Here is an 18,315-nt window from a genome sequence, read left to right as displayed (position 1 = left end):
GAGATATATACTTCAATTAGTTAATTTGAGAAACCTAGTTGGGTTCAATTGAAGAAATGAAAGAGCCATATATATTAGCAAAGAAATATGACTGGAAAGGGTTTGTGAATTTTTTCGATCACAATAAAACGCTATTGAATAGACAAATAGACTTGCATCAAAGCACTCCTTTTCACTATGCAGCACATTGTGGTAGCCCAGACATGTATAACAAAATGCTATCAATGGTGGATCCATCAATGCAACATGTGTTGAGGATGAAAGATGACATGGGAAACACACCACTTCATGAAGTGGCATTCACAGGAGAGGTTGAAATGACAAAGAGTACATTGATGAAAGACATGGAAGCACAGGCACAGTCAGAGTTTCCATTGCAGCAGCCATTACTAGAAGTGAGAAACAAACTTGGAGAAACCCCGGTTTATAGGACAGCTGCTCTTGGAAAGACAAATTTGATTAAGTGTTTTCTTGACGAATTGAGCGTGGATTTAAGGGTTCATTTTCATAGAACTGTTGATAAAATGTCTATTCTTGACATTGCTGTCATTGGCCAATTCTTCGGTTTCTCTCTCTCTCTCTGTCTTTTTGAAATCTTGCAATTTATTAGCATATGCACTCATATAGTTAACACTAATCTCATCTCATCTCATTTAGATAAATCCTACTACTCCGATATATTATATAAGAAAAAGGTACATGTATTTGGCCCAAATTTAGACGAATAGATATGAATTTTTTCTTATATGAAAAATCGGAGGGAATATCAATATGCTTTATATCTGTTATGCTGTATTAATATTTCTTATTTCTTTTTCTTTGGGAAGAAAAATGAGGTTGGCTAGGTGTTGATTTTGAACGCATGCAGGCACAGCTTTATTTTTATTGAAAGGGTATGGCGAACTCGCTGTTCAAAAGGAAGAAAATGATTTGACAGCTCTACAATTGCTAGCCAAAATGCCTTCTGCATTTAAGAGTCAAACCCAGATGCGAGCCTTTGAAAATTTCATATATCCTCGTAAATCTCTGATAACTTTATCTCTAAGTAATAAGCATGCACGCATATATATACAGAAACATAACACATCATTTCTTTTTTCTTTTTTGTGTCAAAATCACACCAGTTTTATGAAGTTTGAACTTTCAAATTAAGCTCATATAATTACATCCAAACACACCTTTTCCTTTGCTGATAGCATATGTGGCTTACTGCATATAAGGTTATGTTTAGACTTCTTATAATGACAGTTTTGGGCGGTTACTATGTCTGTTATGTTGTTTAACTTTGGGAATAAAAAGAGAAAGGAAAAGAGAAATTGATTATGGGATAGTTATTGAATATTTAAAGAAGGGAGAGATAAAGCTCTTCAACTTTTAGAAGGGAGAGATCAAGACTCTCAATATTTTCGGAACCAAGAGAACAAGAATCTCTAAGTTCGTGGAAGGGAAACCATTTGTACCACCGGCGGATTTGCAGCCACTGCACGCCCTTAAATTTTAAAAACCACACACTGTCTTTTCATTTGAACCACATATATCAACATTTTTTTTTACCGAAATGTCTCCTATAAATAGGACCAAAGGGAGTATTTTGTTCATTAGTTGAAATTTCGCGCAAAAATGGAGCTATCGGGGGCTCGAACCCATACCTTGGGCATATATTTTGTGGTAAAACTAGTGGTTGAACTAAGATATAAAAAAGAAAAAAAAAATGATTAATTAGTATTTAATTTTTTCAAGATTATTTTTTAGGGAAACAAGAGTAAAATTGAGAGAAAACATGATATTGATGAGTTATAAGCTACTTAAATTAGCTTATCAAAAAAGGCTATAAGTTAGTAAAAACAACCTATAAGCTCATGACAAATAATTGAAGTTAGTTTACTAAAAATAGAAATCTTGTATTGCAAATTATGCATTCCATTTCTTTAAAAGTTAAAAATTGTTTTTCCAATACATGATTACTATTAATGGATTCCTTAACTCGTGTCCTCGACCTATAATTAAACAAACAGCCTATAAAATACTAGATATACAATTTACTAATATAATATAACTTCTGCTCAAACCTAATTCTATCTCTAGACTTCAGTCTAACATAGATCCTAAGTGATAAGAGGCCTATTACTAACAGCTTCTCCTTCGACGACAATTAAAAGATTGTTTTACTTCAAAAGTATATACCAACTATAGCTAATAGTTCGAATATCTTGTTTAGTGCTTCCTGATTATCAAGATGATGCATATTACCTTCAAGATAATGATATTACTAGAAAAAGAGAAGATGTGGAAACTGGCAAAAATGGCAAAAATGAACCACATCAAACTCAACGGAAGCAACCACTCCAAATTCATCATACAAAGCTCTCAGGTATGTCTTTTGATGTAGCTACTAAATCGAAGATTCACATACTTTATACTCAACCAGAAGAAATTTTCAACCAAAATTGCAGGTTTTTCATGGATGTGGTATACTATATGGAAGGCTCTTTCCAAAGGTGTAAGCTTTGATTATTGTTCATGATACATTTCTCAACTAAATATTTCTTGCTAGAATGTTTTGACTTTTGACACATTTTGTTTCCTTGTACATTTTGTTCATGACTAGAATGGAAAAGTATTAAAAAACTTTGGAAGAAAAAAGAAATGCATAACTTGGCACAAGAACTTGTTCGCTTGTTAGCAAAGAATGACATTTCATGGCAACATAGTTCAATAGCAATGGACAGAACAGTCTGTATAGGAATACAAAAAGAGAAACAAGAAGAACAAGATGTTCCAACCCATAAAGCTATTATTTATACACCATTGCTTATGGCAGCTTGTAATGGAATCATAGAGATAGTAGAATTGATAATCCATTTTCATCCTCAATCAATTGAGCATGTCAGTAAAGATGAGCAGAACATACTGTACATGGCTGTCAAACATCGCCAGTTAGAAATTTTTCGAATGTTGAAGAAACGGAAAATGGTGAGACGTCTTGCTGGAAAAATAGACAACAAAAATAACACTGTTCTCCACAATATTGCCGATTTTAAAGGAGGATCGCAACCTGGTTATGCCCTGCAATTGCAAGAGGAGTTGCATTGGTTTGAAGTAAGTATTATTTATGATTATGTAAAATTGAGAATTGACATTTTCACCTAATTTAATGCATGCATTCCACTTACTATTTGTAGCATCCTATGCAATATTGCATATAGGTTAAGACAACTTAAAATGGCAAGGTTTTATTGAAAACAACAGTTATTTATTACAAAATTATATATATAGTATAATGTGCTCAAGTTCCAAGATAAACTTGCTACTTTTGACTTTTTAAACTATGCAAGTTTGGACATGATAGAAAAACTCATTTTTCATTGGTGGTCTATGTTGGCGTCTCTCTAATGAAGTCAGATATTCTATCCATTCACACAGTAATCTGCTTGAATTTGTTGGATCAGGACCCGACGGCTCTGATTTTAAGCTTAGCAAACTTGCTTTAAATAGTAAACTCAAAATTGAAGTTGCTTGATACTGATCGATATTGATCCAACCAATCTGAGTTACTAACAGTGCGAATGTGTAAAATCTCTTACAGCAGAAAATTTAAATTGGAGGAAACATAACACTTGATAATTATTTTGAGGATTTGTTGTTTTTATTAGAAGAACAAGAAAAATAAACATGTGATTTCAATCACTCTTGTAGTCAATTCCTAGTTACACCAACCTCATTCTCTTTACTATATGTGTATACAATGTTTTATTTTGAGAATAACACTAGCCTAATTCTCATTACTATCCGTCTATATACATTGTTGTGCACACAAATAGCGCATAGAGAAGAAACTTCCTTATCATTACGTCATTCACAAAAACGACAACAACCAAACTGCAAGGGAACTCTTCGAGCAAAAGCACGAACAACTTCTGAAGGATGCTCGTGAATGGATAAAAGGGACAGCCCAGTCATGTTCTGCGGTAGCTGCCCTTGTCGCGACAGTTGTCTTTGCGGCAGCTTACACTGTCCCGGGAGGCACAGACGACCACGGCTTCCCAAGGTTACTCCATCATCCTATATTTGTAGTGTTCATGGTCATGGATGTTGTGGCACTTGCAAGTTCATTGGCATCAGTGGTTATGTTCCTCTCAATCCTCACATCACCTTGTGAGTTATGGGATTTTAGGAGGTCTCTACCTAGGAAACTAATGGCAGGTTTTGCCTTCTTGTTCTTTTCTATGGCCACAACCATCTTGGTGTTTACTGCAACAATTTTGTTGAACATCAAGTTAGATAAGAGCAAATGGAGTTCAACTTATAGTGCAGCATTTTTCCCCGTCAGTATTTTTGCAATGATGCAGTTCACTTTATATGTTGCCATGAAAGGATGTCTTATGGCACTCCTTAGGAGCCTTAAGAAGATTGTTCCTCGTTTACTCAAGTTGATCAAAAGGAGTAAGAAAAATAGACTATGGGATATTTGATATTTAGTGTTCTTTTTACCCTTTTCCTTTAGCCATAATTTATTTTGCTTTTTTCTATAGTTGGATGTGGACCTTATAAGACCATACTTATGCTTTTATAGTTATGCATTTCTTATTATTTATATGGTAAGAAAAAATCGTTGACAGACCTTATGCATTGGTGTGGCTTGTCGAAAAATTGGGAGAAAAGAAATTTGAAAAGCAGCGTTAATAAATAATAGGTAGTAAACAGATTAGTATGAAAAATTGAAAATCCTTTTGCAGTATATTTTTTTTTTAGAAAAAGCTGCATCATGTTAAGCAAATTAGAGACCCATTTTTACGTTAATAAATAATAGGTAGTAAACAGATTAGCAACCAAAATAACGATTGATTTTTAATAATTTATACTTTAATGATTGAATTTTCGGTTACTATTTGTCAGTAAACAAATTAGAGACCGATTTTTACCATAGAGATTGAATTTTTTGTCCCTATTTCTGTCGCAAGCAAGATGATTTTCATGCCTTAGCGACTGAAAATTCAATCGCTAAAAAAATTGATGTGTCGCTATAGCCACACATGGACATGATGTAGATTTTGGCCCCTTATATTTGGCTCCGTAGTAATTTTGGCCCCCTATTAAAAAAAGTCACTTTCTAGCCCCCTAATTTTACCCCCTTTTGCAATTCATAGGGCCCCTCTTATTTTGATCCGGTCAAAACCCAGGTGCCCATTAGGGGGACGACACGTGGAATTTAATGAATTAAAATAAAAAAAATCAGCTAATTATTTATATAATTAAATAAGTAAAAAAAAATTGCTATCATCTTCACCTTCAACATCCTATTATTCATCCTTCAAAATCCAGAAACACAACACAACTACCTCCTGAAATTCCTGAAATTGATAGTGTAGTTGTTGAAAAACAAGAAGAGGGTTTGAATGTGATTGTGAAAAGAAGTAGAGAGATATTGAGGGAAGAAGTGAGAGACAATATTACACAAATTGGGTCAGGAAGGTTCAGAGTTTGGTTAAGGCTTTTGAGAAGTTTTTGTTTGAACCTAAGAATGAGGGTGATGATCGATAAGAGGAGGAGGAGAAGGAATCTGGTTCTTCATTTTGTGCAACGGATTTGGTTTTGACATTTCAGAATCTTGGGTTGGATCCACATGCTTCCATTTCGTCATCCTGGGATGTATCTTGTGGAAGGTTTAATTTTGCTTAATCACTAGCGTTCAGTTTTGATTAATTTTGAGAAGAAGAAAAAAACATTTTGTTTTCAAAGGGCTATTGTGATTGCAATTGAATACCAGTTATGTTTTGATTAGTTTTGACAGAAAATCAACTTTTTTTCAAGAGCACAATTAGTTTGAAGGATGAATAATATGATGTTGAAAGTGAAGATGATGAATACAATGGCTAGGTTTATGAGTTTTTGCAAATTTTTTATTTCTTTTTTTACTTATTTAATTATGTAAATAATTAGCTGGTTTTTTTATTTTATTTTAATTCATTAAATTCCACGTGTCGTCCCCCTAATGGGCACTTGGCTTTTGACTGGGTCAAAATCGAATGGGGCCTATGAATTGCAAAAGGGGGGTAAAGTTAGGGGGCTGAAAAGTGATTTTTTTTTAATAGGAGGCCAAAATTGCTACAGAGCCAAATATAGGGGGCCAAAAGTGCATTTTAGCCTAATAAATAATAGGTAGTAAACAGATTAGCAACCAAAATAACGATTGATTTTTAATAATTTATACTTTAAATATGAGAATAAATATGTTACAGTGGCAGATTTGTTTTCTCTTGGGGTCGAGGAGGGGGGTGAGGCGTGGCAGTGGAGGCGGAGATTGTGGGCGTGGGAGGATGAGATGTTAGAGGAGTGCAGGGCTCTTCTGTTTGATGTTTCTTTGCTTGTTAATGTTTCAGATCAGTGGTTGTGGATCCCGGACCCTACGCAAGGGTATTCTGTTCGGAGGGCTTATTACGTGTTGACTTCTACAGACTTATCTCTGGTGGACTTAGCAGCGGAGATGATTTGGCACAGACAGGTTCCGTTGAAGGTATCAGTTCTCGCTTGGAGGCTTCTTCGTGATCGTTTGCCTACCAAATCGAATCTGATATACAGAGGTGTCATTTCACCAGAAGCTGGTTTGTGTGTCTCTGGTTGCGGTGCTTTGGAGTCGGCGCAACATTTGTTTCTTTCGTGCTCTTCCTTCGCTTCACTTTGGCCGATGGTTCGTGATTGGATTGGTTTTGTTGGAGTGGATACTAATGTTTTGTCTGACCACTTTGTTCAGTTTGTTCACACAACAGGTGGGAGTAAGGCTACAAAGTCTTTTTTCCAACTAATTTGGCTACTCTGTGTCTGGATCTTATGGATTGAACGTAACAATAGGTGTTTTAATAATTACGTTACTTCTTTGCCGAGGTTGCTTGACAAAGTAAAATATCTGTCCTTAGGTTGGTTGAAAGTTAGAAAAGTCTCTTTTATGTTTGGCACTAATAGTTGGTGGTCAAGCCCTTTACAATGTTTGGATATTGGCTGAGTTGGTTTCGTTGTTGTACTTCTACTTTTTGGTGTTTCTTGACGAGTCTTTGAGGCACGCCTTGTGCTAATGAGACTCTTGTTGTTAATATAATTTCATTTTTGATTGTTCAAAAAAATAATTTATACTTTAAAGATTGAATGTTCGATTACTATTTGTCGGTAAACAATTTAGAGACCGATTGTTACCTTAGAGACTGAATTTTCTGTCCCTATTTATGTCACAAGCAAGATGATTTTCATGCCTTAGCGACTGAAAATTCAATCGCTAAAAAAATTAATGTGTAGCTATAGCCACACATGGACATGATGTAGATCCGCCCCTGCGTTTGTTTTATATATTGTTAGAAAAAATATATTATTTTATAAAAAAAAAATCACTTGTCAGTTTTAAGTGTTATACTTTAAAAATTGGGAGTTGTGTACCGTATCTATAATTCATTACCCTGTCAAAGGGCATACAAATCTGGGGGATGAACATGCTAGGGGCATATTGCCTAAGAGTGGTTGGGTTGGGCATACAACCCAGAGAAGAAGCACATAGGGAGGTTGACCAATCATAATGTGACGTCTCACCTGGTTGGCACAATCCTCTCATGTCTAATGATTGCTATGTTATGTTGGATAAAATATTTTTTGGGAACTCTGTCTCTTATGGATTTTGGCCTAGACAACAATTGAGAAGATCTTTATAAAAAAAAAAAAAAAAACACGCTAATGCAGCTACTATAAAAAGGAAGACCTATATATAAATAGAATATTATAGAAATATAATCTATTTTGGGCTTCTTAAAAAAAATATTATAGAATATTTGGTTTTGATGTTATATTTTTTTTTATTTCAATGATACCATTAGTCAAAAGTATTATATTTATATTTATAATTTCATCTCAAAAAAAACTTTTTATTTTTTTCCTCAAATGTAAAAAAAAAAAACTCTTGATTTTTTTTAGTCACTTTAATCTGAATCCTATATACTATAAGGGTAAATCCTAGGTATATGTATGGATATAAAAAAATATTATTTTTCATCCTTAAAAAAAAATATACGAAATTGAAAGAAAATAACCACGATGTTTAAAAAAAAAAAAAAAAGAAAGAAAGAAAATAATGAGGAGAAATAAAGTTAAATAGTAAGGTCCAGGGTGTACACGCAAGCGAGACGTACAGAGAAACACATCAACAACGACACGCCATTGAACCTCTAATTTCAATTTCTATCCCTAATCCATTTAATCTCCATCCGCAAAGTTTCGTTCTTTTTCCCCAAAATTCTAAATTAAGTGTAAAAATTTCATTATTCCCTGCTAATATATGCATGTATATACCCTAATTTGATAATTTAGGTTTTTCAATGGAAAACAAAAATTTTGATTCTAAGAATCAAATTCAACCTGTAGAAGATTTATCACCTAGGGTTTCTAGTTTCTCCCTTGGTGATCATCATCATATATCCAATTCCTATTCTCCTTTGGTAAATTTTCATGGGTCTCTGTTTTCAATTTCTGCATTTTTTTTGGCTTTATTTTTTGTGGGTTTTGATGATTATCTTCATGTGTTATTGTTTTAATTTTTCTGCTATTTTTGGACACCAGACACGACACCGACACAAATTAATTAATCGTAGGCAGTCACATATGTCGGTGTCGTGTTTGACACCAACATGTATTGTTTTATAGTATTGTTTTATTTTCCTTTTTAAGACTGGTGTTTGTTTTTTGTGTTTTGTGGCTTATTTGGTTGATTTGATATTACATAATTGACAGGATGATAGGGTGGATGGTGGTAATATGAGGAATCATCATGTTACTAAAGAAAATAATGATTCTTTGTCTTCTGTTAGCACCGAAGAGAATAGTATGAATTTATCCAGGTTATATCCTGAATTACCTGAAGAATCATTCGAAAGGAATGAAGGGGACATGGAGTCTTTAGCTGATATTCAGAATCAGAGAAAGTACTTCTGTTATGATGCTCCATTGAATGAGGATACTGGAGTTTGGATACCGGTCTCAGTTCCACCTATGTTGGAAGATGATCATAAAGAATGGGAAAAAGGGTTTCATTCGAATGGTGGTTTTTTTCCGGACGATGATATGGGATGGAATCAATATGTTGGAGGAGATAAGGAATTGACTATGTGGGAAGTGTTGGTAGAAATTTTACTTGCAGCTAGGGGAAAAGTGTCTTCTTTGGCATCAGGAGATATTCATACATATAGCTTTTCATGGCTAACAAGCCATGTACTTGAACAAGCTTGGAGAGAGATGGCACAAACTCTAACAGAAGCTAGCTTTGGTAATGTGAAGGAACTAATAGAAGCAGAACCTCCGAAATGGTTGGCAGATAGTGCTGCTGCTGCTTGTATGCTTTGTGGCGTGAGGTTTCATCCCATCATGTGTTCCAGGCATCACTGCCGGTTTTGTGGAGGAATATTTTGCGGTGAATGTTCTAAAGGGCGGAGCTTGATGCCATCAAAGTTCCGAGTTTCTGACCCCAAAGAGTCTGCGATGTATGCTGTGTTCGACTTGAGTCTATACAGCCTTATTTGATGGATCATGTAAGTAATGCTTCTCAGTTGCCAACTCACGACCTGACAGATCTCAGCACTTTGAGATCATGGGTTAATTTTCCTTGGGGACAGACCATGGAATATGAAATTTACAAGGCAACTAACACTATCAAGTCTTATAATCAGGTATATCCATTCAATTATTTATAAAATTCAATTTAGAGTTATTTCATATCCATCATTTATACACCTGGGATATGTGTGTAGATTATGCTTCACCCGTATAAATTTAGTTGAATGAATCTGGTGTTGATACATAGGCATGATTATGAAACCTTTCATTTATAGTTGAATGCAAACCTCACTTGTTATTTGTTATGCCTATTTATAAATACACGTGTACACACTTATTATATGCATATATACCAAATGCAATAACATATACCGATGGGAAGACAACTAATGATAAAGATATTATGGGCAAAGGAAGGTTAAAAAGACTAAGGCTAAGGCTTTGTTTGCGAGTTTGGAGGGGAAGGTTTTGGAAAAAAGGAAAGAGCTAGTGGAAAAGATAGAGGACATTGGGAGGGGAGAGCTTTGGGGGTTCATTTTTCTTCATAATACAAAATCCTCCTCATTTGGGGGAACTCAAAAACTGTATTGGAAAAGGGTTTTGGAGGGTTTATATGAATTATTCAAATTTAAGCAATGTTGTTGTAATATTGTTAAAGTTAAAAATATATCAATCATAAGCATTAATATAGCATTCTCTAAAAAAAATACTCTTTCTAAAAATGTGAAAGATTTCACCATTTTCCCCTATATTTCCTATCCCCCCCAAAGCCCTCTCTTTCACTGCCCTCCCCTCCGAACTCCCAAACAAAGCCTAAGGCTCTGTTTGGGAGTTTCGAGGGGAGGGGAGGGCTTGTAACAAAAGGAAGGAAGAAGTGGAAATAATGAAAAGCTATGGGAGGGGAGGGGAGGGCTTTGGGGGGTTTAGTTTTCTTCATAATACAAAGTCCCCCTAATTTGGGGGAGCTAAAAAATTGTTTTGCAGGAGGAGTTTGGAGGGTTTTGGTGAGTTTTCCGTATCCAATGTATGTTGTTATAATACTTTCAAAAAAATACATTAATCATTTTCTACAAAAACACTCAATTTTTTTGAAAGACTTATCTATTTTTTCCTCCAATCTCATCCCTCCATTCCCTTCCTCTCTAAACTCCCGAACAGAGCCTAAGATGACTAGTGGCTAATTTTACTAGTGAGGTGTTTAAGTAATTAGTAGGGTGTCTAAGCAGTAGGAATATTATCTCCTTAGCAGTATATAAGAATAAGTTCTAGGTTTTAGAGGCTATGATGTAAATAACTTTCTCTTAGGGCCAGAGTAGGATACCTCTGTGTTGGAGCTTTGCTCTTGGAGTAGTTAGAGAAACCCTCTACCACTATAATCGTTACTATCAATAACACACCCTAATTTCCTTAACTGCATCTTTTTCTTCTCTTTCTATGTGTTGGTTTACTGTTTCTGGTTTGCAGGTCTCATTGGTTTCTACTATATAAGTTTACAAAATCAGACCTGAAGAGTAAAACATTTTAAAAAGATAAAAATACATGTGAATTTGTTAACTAATCACTCTATAGGTGCCTAGGCATGAGTTATGACTCTAGTTTTCACCGTGGAAAAGAAAACATCTGTGACACGAATGAACTTTCTCCAATGCTTAACTGAACTAGAGTATCAGTTAAAAATTGTTCTGTTACTTCATTAAGTGTTCTTAGTTTTATGGGAAGATGGGTGGGTCTAAAACTCACACCAAACAATTGTGTTTTTCATTTGAGATTTGGTTAGTGCTGAATGGTTAATCTAGTATAATATAATGCTGGTAGTCAAAATCGCGATCCAACTCGTAGGATCGTACGATTTTGCGATCTTGTCACCCCTTGGCGTGCTGCGATATGGTCGGAATCGTAATCTGACGGATGCGGCGCGGTATGGATCGCCGCGGAAGATGTGAAAACTGTGAAATCGTACGCGGCGGCCGCTGCTGTACATGTTGTTCAGAGTTGTTGTTTACGGGTCGGATCTACAACCCGTTTTCCTAAAACGACGCTGTTTCCTTTTTCTTTTCATTTTTTTTGTGGTTTTGCCTTTTGTTTATTTGTTATAAGCTGAGGTTTTTTGTTGTTTTTACGTTTTTTTTTTTTTTTTGTTACACGCTTTTTTCCTACTCCTTTTACAACTTGCTATCTTTATTGTTTTCAATAATTAATAACTAATAATAATTCTTTCAAAAATTCCTAAAAAAAAGTTATTCTTTCAAAAAATTATTAACTTATAATGTGATTTTAAAAATCCATACACATAAACACAATAAAATTCCCCTAAAAAAACTATAAAAATAATAATAAAAGAAAATATTTTATGTTATATTATTTTTAATTAATAAGGCGTCCTTAAAGAAAATAATTTATTTGTTTTTTATCAAGTAATTGAGGTGTTTTGAAGTGTTTTTTTACCAATATATATTATTTTTTATGCATATACTTGAATTTATAGGCATATATATGTCAATTTGTGAATTTGATAGGATCTTACGATCCGTGTTACGATTTACGATCTTGTGACCTCTCTCCGATCTTGCCTAGGATCTCGATTTTGACTACCTTAATGCAGGCCAAATTTACTATATTATTATTGTGACTATAAAAAGTTTAGCAGCTATGCTGATTACCCCTCTTCCTGACCTTTCAGCTGCTTTTGGTTCTATCCCCCTCCCCCCAAACCATAAAATAAATAAATTGCAAATTCTGTCCAGGCATGATTTTATATTTTTGCAGATGTTAGTCTAGGCAACTCAGATTCCTTGATGCTATTATCATTTTGTGATTTTGATGTTTAAAGTTTAAGTTATTGATGGTATTATGCCAAACATGTCATGGCTGTGGAAGTCTACACCATATTCTATTTGAAAAAAATTGTTGTGCTTATGAAGAATTTCATTTTATGCAGATAGGTTTATTAAAGCCTGAAAAGACAATTCCAGATGCCATTCTTAGGCAAGCAAAAGGCCTTGCAATTATCACTGTGGTCAAAGTAGGAGTGGTGGTTACTTATAATATTGGAACAGGAATTGTGGTTGCGCGTAGGGAAGATGGTTCGTGGTCTCCACCATCTGCTGTTTCGACATTCGGAGTGGGGTGGGGAGCTCAGGTGAAGTAACTAACTGTAACAATAACAAATTAACAGTATCGACCAAACAATATAATTAACATTGACTTTGCTTGTGAATATGAATTGAAAGCCAAAATTTTATCACAATAGGCTGCCACAGACTGTTTCCAGTTAACTCTAATATCAGGAGCTTTATATTGTCAATTTTGTAGTAATTTCTGATGGCACTTATGGAATTTTTTTTGACATATTGCATAATAGCTAATGGCATGTTTGGTTATAGAAAGCAATCACTTTTTTTGTTTCTTGGTTTAACTAAAAATTACAGAAGTGCCACATTGTGTTTGTATGTTTCCAATAAGTTCCTTGTGCTCATTTTGTTTCTTGCTTTTAAGATCTACAAGAAATTGTTAAAACAAAAAAAAAAAAAATCTTCACTATTTCTTGTACAAATCATTGATAACAAGAAACAAAGTGAAGCTTACGTAGAACTTTCATAATTATGATTGAAAATAGGAAATAAAAAAAATGTTTTCATTTAAAAAGGCAAAAAAAAAAAAAAAAGTTTAATATGAATCTTCATTTAGTATTCTTCTATTTAATCCTCAACTGTACCCAACTCCGATTCCATCTTTGAACTCCGCATCTATGCAGCCTGTCTCAAGGTTTTTGTGACACCTATTTATTTCCATGTCTTCTTCATTCATTAACTTATTTTTTCCACCATAGGCTGGAGGGGAGTTAACAGATTTCATCATTGTTCTGAGAACAAATGAAGCTGTCAAGACATTTAGTGGTAATGCACATGTGTCACTTGGAGCTGGTATGAGTGCTGCAGTTGGCGTTATTGGAAGGGCAGTTGAAGCTGATGTACGAGCTGGTGATGGTGGCTATGCTGCTTGTTATACATACAGCTGCAGTAAAGGTATGTTTGTTATTTATGTTCATCTTGTGTACTGAAATCCTTCTTGTTTTTCGCCCAGTATGCAATTCAGCCTTTTCTTTTCGACGGAAGTAGTTATATTCTTGTTAGTGTACCACTTTTACTAGTATGCGTAGCTCCATAGAAGACTTAAGAGTGGACTAAGGGAGGGGAGGGATGAATCTTAGAGCCTGAGACTTTTCTTTGTGAGGTTTGGAATTGGAATGACTCCTCTAGAGTAGTGGTTGACAAGTTCTATATTATTTGCAGGTGCATTTGTTGGTTGTTCACTTGAAGGCAGTATTGTCACCACTCGCACACATGAAAATTGTCGTTTTTATGGCAGCCAGTCTTTAAATGCATCAGATATACTTCTTGGCTCCTTGCCTAGGCCACCTGCTGCAGCTATTCTCTACCGTTCACTTGCAGATTTGTATTTGAAGATTGATGGTTATTGATTGTTCAGCATTACATTTCATATTCCTTTCATTTTTTGGACATCAACATAAAGGAAAAGAACCAATGGACCGCGAATAATTTGTACAGCTGCTTTGTTCCACTCTGATTGTAAAGTTTCCTGGTGTCATTATTTGTCATGTAAATAAGTAAATGAAGATGTAGATATCATATCCTCCACTTTGACCATAATTGAGTGATGGTGACCTGTATCAAGTTTAATTTTATTTCGCTACACAGTGGACTAAAATTTGCACATTATTTGATGATTTAATGAGGGTCAAAAGTTGATCAATTGTGTTCAAATGAATTTTGTGTTTTTTATTTGATGATTTAATGAGGAACACAAGCCACACCAATTCATAACGGGTGTGGTAATTTTTTTTTTTTTTCTTACCAAAAATTACAAGAAACGGATAACCATTTAAGGGGACACTATGCTCTTATTTTATGAAGGTCCACGTCCAATGGTAGAAAAAGCAAAATGTTATTAACCAGATGTACACAACCAAAATAAATTAGATATTAAATGTCCCAGAGTCTATCTCTCTGGCTCCTTTTGATCAAATTGAGGAAGAAACGAGGAACAATCTTCTTAAGTCTCCTAAGGAGTGAAACCACACATCCTTTCATAGCAACGTATAAAGGGAACTGCATCATTGCAAATATGCTGACAGGGAAGAATGCTGCAGTATAAGTCAAGCTTGAAGTCCATTTGTTCTTATCTAACTTGATGTTCACCAAAATTGTTGCACTAAACACCAACACGGTTGTAGCCATGGAAAAGAACAAGAATGCGAAACCTGCCATTAGTTTCCTAGGTAGAGACCTCCTAAAATCCCACAACTCACAAGGTGATGTGAGGATTGAGAGAAACATAACAACTGAAGCCAATGAACTTGCAAGGGCCACAACATCCATGACTGTGAACACTACGAATATAGGATGATGAAGTAATCTTGGCAAGCCGTAGTCGTCTGTGCCTCCTGGGACCGTGTAAGCAGCTGCAAAGACAACTGTCGCAACAAGGACAGCTACCGCAGAACATGACTGAGCTGTCTCTTTGATCCATTCGCGAGCATCCTTCAGCAGTTGTTCATGTTTTTCCTCGAAGAGTTCCCTAGCAGTTTGGTTGTTGTTGTTCTTGTGAATGACATAATGATAAGGAAGTCGCTTCTCTATGCGCTATTTATGTGTGCACAACATGTATAGATAGATAGTAATGAGAATTAGATTAGTGTTACTATGCATTGATTAGAAAGATTGAAATCACATGCTCCCTTTTCTTGTTCCTCTAATGAAAACACAACAAATCATCAAAAACAAAATTTATCAACTGTTATGTTTCCTCGAATTCTAATTTTCTGCGGTGAGAGATTCTACAAATTCAAGCTGTTAGTAGCTCAGATTTGTTAGATCAGTGTCTGTTAGTAGTTTTTGAGTTTGCTTTCAAAATTTATATAATAAACTTCAAAAATAAATTAAAGAGTATTGATTCAAAAATACTACATTAACGATACTTACTTCAAACCAATGCAATTCCTCTTGCAGTTGCAGGGCATAACCAGGTTGAGATCCTCCTTTAAAATCAGCAGTGCTGTGAAGAACAGTGTTACTTTCCTTGTCTATTTTTCCAGCAAGACGTCCCACCATTTTCAGTTTCTTCAACATTTGGAAAATTTCTAACTGGCGATGTTTGACAACCATGTACAATATGTTCTGCTCATCTTTACTTACATGCTCAATTGACTGAGGATGAAAATGAATTATCACTTCTACTATTTCTATAATTCCACTACAAGCTGCCATAAGCAAAGGCGTGTAAATAATAGCCTTGATGCCTGTATCATCTTGCTTTTCTTGTTTCTCTTTTTGTTTTTCTTCTATAATGTGATGTGGCATTCCCATAGAAACTGTTTTGTCCCAATGTACTGAACTATGTTGCCATGAATTGTCATTCTTTGCTAACAAGTGTACAAGTTCTTGTGCCAAGTTATGCATTTCTTTTTTCCTCCAAAGTTTTTCAATTCCCTTCCATTCTGTAGTAACAAGAACAACATATACAACGATAAAAACAGAGAATTAATTTTCATGCATGTAAATTTTTTTACACGGTCAACCAATCAGAAATCATCATTTGTATGATCGACTTATAAGGTAGATTTTATTGAAGTCAATGAATTCTGTTGATCCAATGGCTGTGATTGGTTGAATGCGAAAAAAACAATTATGCTGCTAGTGAAAACAAGTTAATGTCAAAACATTCTCGAAAGAAATATTTCGCTTTGAGAAATTTATCATGAGTATTGATCACAGGTTGCACCTTTGGAAAGAGCCTTCCACATAGTATACCACATCCATGAAAATCCTGCAATTTTGGTTGAAAATTTCTTATGGTTGAGTATCAAGCATGTGAATCAAAACTATACATAAAATGTGTGTTTTGTTCATAATATTACATGTAAACACACATACCTGAGAGCTTTGTATGATGAATTTGGGGTGGTTGCTTCCATTGAGTTTGATATTGTTCTTTCATGCCTTTTTCGCCAATTTCCAAATCTTGTCGTTTTCTAGTATCATCCTTATCATGAAGGTAATATGCATAATCTTGATAATCAGGAAGCACTGAACTAGACATTCCAACTGTTAGCTAAAACAGTCTTTATATACTTAATTTTTATTTTTTTAAAGAAGCTAAATTAGCCCACCCAAATTGACACCAGGTGAAAATCGAACATGAGACTTTATATACTTAAATTATAAACATGATGTTGGAAGAAAGTGGTTAATGCCCTCCATTTAAAGAGAAAGAATTGTCTAGTATCCGCATTCTATCTCTAGTGATGGAATAATTCACGGTCAAACTTTACTTACCTTATAATTAAACAAACTTAGTTTGCAAGTTCAAACTTAAAAACTTGTGTGATTCTGTCAAAAAATATTTCTGTGAATATATGCATGCATGCTTATTACTTAGAGGTAAAGTTAGCAGAAAATTACGAGGATATATGAAATTTTTGAAGGCTCCCATTTGGGTTTGACTCTTGAATGCAGATGGCATTTTCGTTAGCAATTGCAGGGTTGTCAAGTCATTTTGTTCCTTTAGATCAGCGAGTTCATTGTATCGTTTCAATAACCATAAAGCTGTGCCTGCAATGATTAAAGGTCACATAGAAAGGTCTGTTAAAAGTATATTGATACTCCATCCGGTTTTTTATACAAGCAAAAAGATACATGTGTTTTGTCCAAATTTAGACTAAATACGCGTACCTTTTGCCTATATAAAATCGGAATAGTAAGAAGTTTGTATGAAGATTAAAGTTAATTATGCATGTGAGAACATACTAATAAATTACAAGATATGAAAAAGAGAAAGTGAGAGAAAAACCAAAGAATTGATCAATGACAGCAGTGTGAAGAATGGACATCTTATCACCAGTCCTATGAAAATGATCCCTTAAATCCACACCCAACTCTTCAACAAAGCATTTAACCAAACTTGTCTTCCCAAGAGCAGCAGCCCTATACACTGGAGTTTCTCCAAGTTTGTTTCTCAACTGTAACAATGGCCTCGGAAACTGCTCTGACATTGTTTCCTCTTCTTTCTTCAATATACTCTTTGTCATTTCAACTTCACCTGTGAAAGCCACTTCATGAAGTGGTGTGTTTCCCATGTCATCTTGCATCCTCAACACATGTTGCATGTTTGATGGATCCACCTTTAATAGCATTTTGTTGTACATTTCTGGGCTACCACAATGTGCTGCATAGTGAAAAGGAGTGCTTTGATGCAAGTCTATTTGTTTATCCAATAGATCTTTGTGTTTAAGGAAAAATTCTAAAAATCCTTTCCAATTATATCTCTTTGCTAATATATATGGTTCTTTCATTTTTTCAATTGAACCTACTTGCCTCATCATCACTAACTTGCTCAAATTAACTCTCACTACTAGTGATGGAAATTGATATATATTTGAAGTATATTTCTCACTAATTATAAATATGTATCATGTATGGTTAGGAATCACATATCACACAAGATTAGGGAAAAAATTGTTGAGCATATGCTTTGCTTAATTAATTAATAAAGTGCATTAGCTGGACTAGAATAATTGAAGTTAGAGGTTTTCCTTTTACTTTGGAATATTATTTGTTCCTATTGTGCTTGGAAAAAATATTGATTATGCTTTGTGAGACTTACTATTAGTTCTCTAATGTGGATATAGATAGTTGTAATGATCTTTGCTTT

The 18,315-nt window shown here is 34.6% G+C and overlaps 4 protein-coding genes across 4 annotated transcripts; 3 read left to right on the top strand and 1 right to left on the bottom strand.

Moving 5' to 3' along the window:
• On the top strand, positions 1–4,531 carry LOC11446096 (uncharacterized). Its single transcript, XM_003593758.3, has 6 exons — positions 1–564; positions 869–1,018; positions 2,219–2,371; positions 2,454–2,498; positions 2,609–3,099; positions 3,822–4,531. The coding sequence occupies exons 1-6, from the start codon at positions 57–59 to the stop codon at positions 4,470–4,472; spliced, it is 1,998 nt and encodes a 665-aa protein (XP_003593806.2). The 5' UTR covers positions 1–56; the 3' UTR covers positions 4,473–4,531.
• A 156-nt stretch (positions 4,532–4,687) lies between these two features.
• LOC112419079 (uncharacterized) lies at positions 4,688–7,174 on the top strand. The gene is made up of 2 exons (XM_024775940.2): positions 4,688–5,663; positions 6,381–7,174. Exons 1-2 carry the CDS (start codon positions 5,624–5,626, stop codon positions 6,998–7,000), a joined length of 660 nt encoding a protein of 219 aa, XP_024631708.1. The 5' UTR covers positions 4,688–5,623; the 3' UTR covers positions 7,001–7,174.
• Positions 7,175–8,147: 973 nt separating this feature from the next.
• LOC25486015 (uncharacterized) lies at positions 8,148–14,369 on the top strand. The gene is given in 6 exon segments (XM_013607159.3): positions 8,148–8,474; positions 8,767–9,496; positions 9,499–9,698; positions 12,524–12,724; positions 13,415–13,610; positions 13,878–14,369. Coding segments are annotated over 6 exon segments (1,635 nt in total). The 5' UTR covers positions 8,148–8,354; the 3' UTR covers positions 14,066–14,369.
• On the bottom strand, positions 14,364–18,066 carry LOC11443335 (uncharacterized). Its single transcript, XM_003593765.4, has 6 exons — positions 17,455–18,066; positions 17,067–17,216; positions 16,539–16,691; positions 16,387–16,431; positions 15,588–16,102; positions 14,364–15,248 (listed from the first exon to the last, which is right to left on the bottom strand). The coding sequence occupies exons 1-6, from the start codon at positions 17,984–17,986 to the stop codon at positions 14,589–14,591; spliced, it is 2,055 nt and encodes a 684-aa protein (XP_003593813.3). The 5' UTR covers positions 17,987–18,066; the 3' UTR covers positions 14,364–14,588.
• Positions 18,067–18,315: the final 249 nt, after the last annotated feature.

The sequence above is a fragment of the Medicago truncatula genome, chromosome 2, assembly GCF_003473485.1.
Source record: "Medicago truncatula cultivar Jemalong A17 chromosome 2, MtrunA17r5.0-ANR, whole genome shotgun sequence".
Taxonomy (NCBI): Eukaryota; Viridiplantae; Streptophyta; class Magnoliopsida; order Fabales; family Fabaceae; genus Medicago; species Medicago truncatula.
Note: the sequence above shows the minus strand (reverse complement) of the source record. Positions and strands in the feature narration are given on the sequence as shown.

Coding starts and splice junctions, on each gene's coding strand:
- LOC11443335 (XM_003593765.4), bottom strand. CDS start 17,986: ATGATGAGGCAAGTAGGTTCAATTGAAAAAATGAAAGAACCATATATA. Junction 17,217..17,454: donor TGTCATTGATCAATTCTTTG/GTTTTTCTCTCA, acceptor TAATCATTGCAG/GCACAGCTTTATGGTTATTG. Junction 15,249..15,587: donor AGGAATTGCATTGGTTTGAA/GTAAGTATCGTT, acceptor ACACATAAATAG/CGCATAGAGAAGCGACTTCC.
- LOC112419079 (XM_024775940.2), top strand. CDS start 5,624: ATGCTTCCATTTCGTCATCCTGGGATGTATCTTGTGGAAG. Junction 5,664..6,380: donor TGGGATGTATCTTGTGGAAG/GTTTAATTTTGC, acceptor TTAATGTTTCAG/ATCAGTGGTTGTGGATCCCG.
- LOC11446096 (XM_003593758.3), top strand. CDS start 57: ATGAAAGAGCCATATATATTAGCAAAGAAATATGACTGGAAAGGGTTT. Junction 1,019..2,218: donor TGAAAATTTCATATATCCTC/GTAAATCTCTGA, acceptor TATCTTGTTTAG/TGCTTCCTGATTATCAAGAT. Junction 3,100..3,821: donor AGGAGTTGCATTGGTTTGAA/GTAAGTATTATT, acceptor GCACACAAATAG/CGCATAGAGAAGAAACTTCC.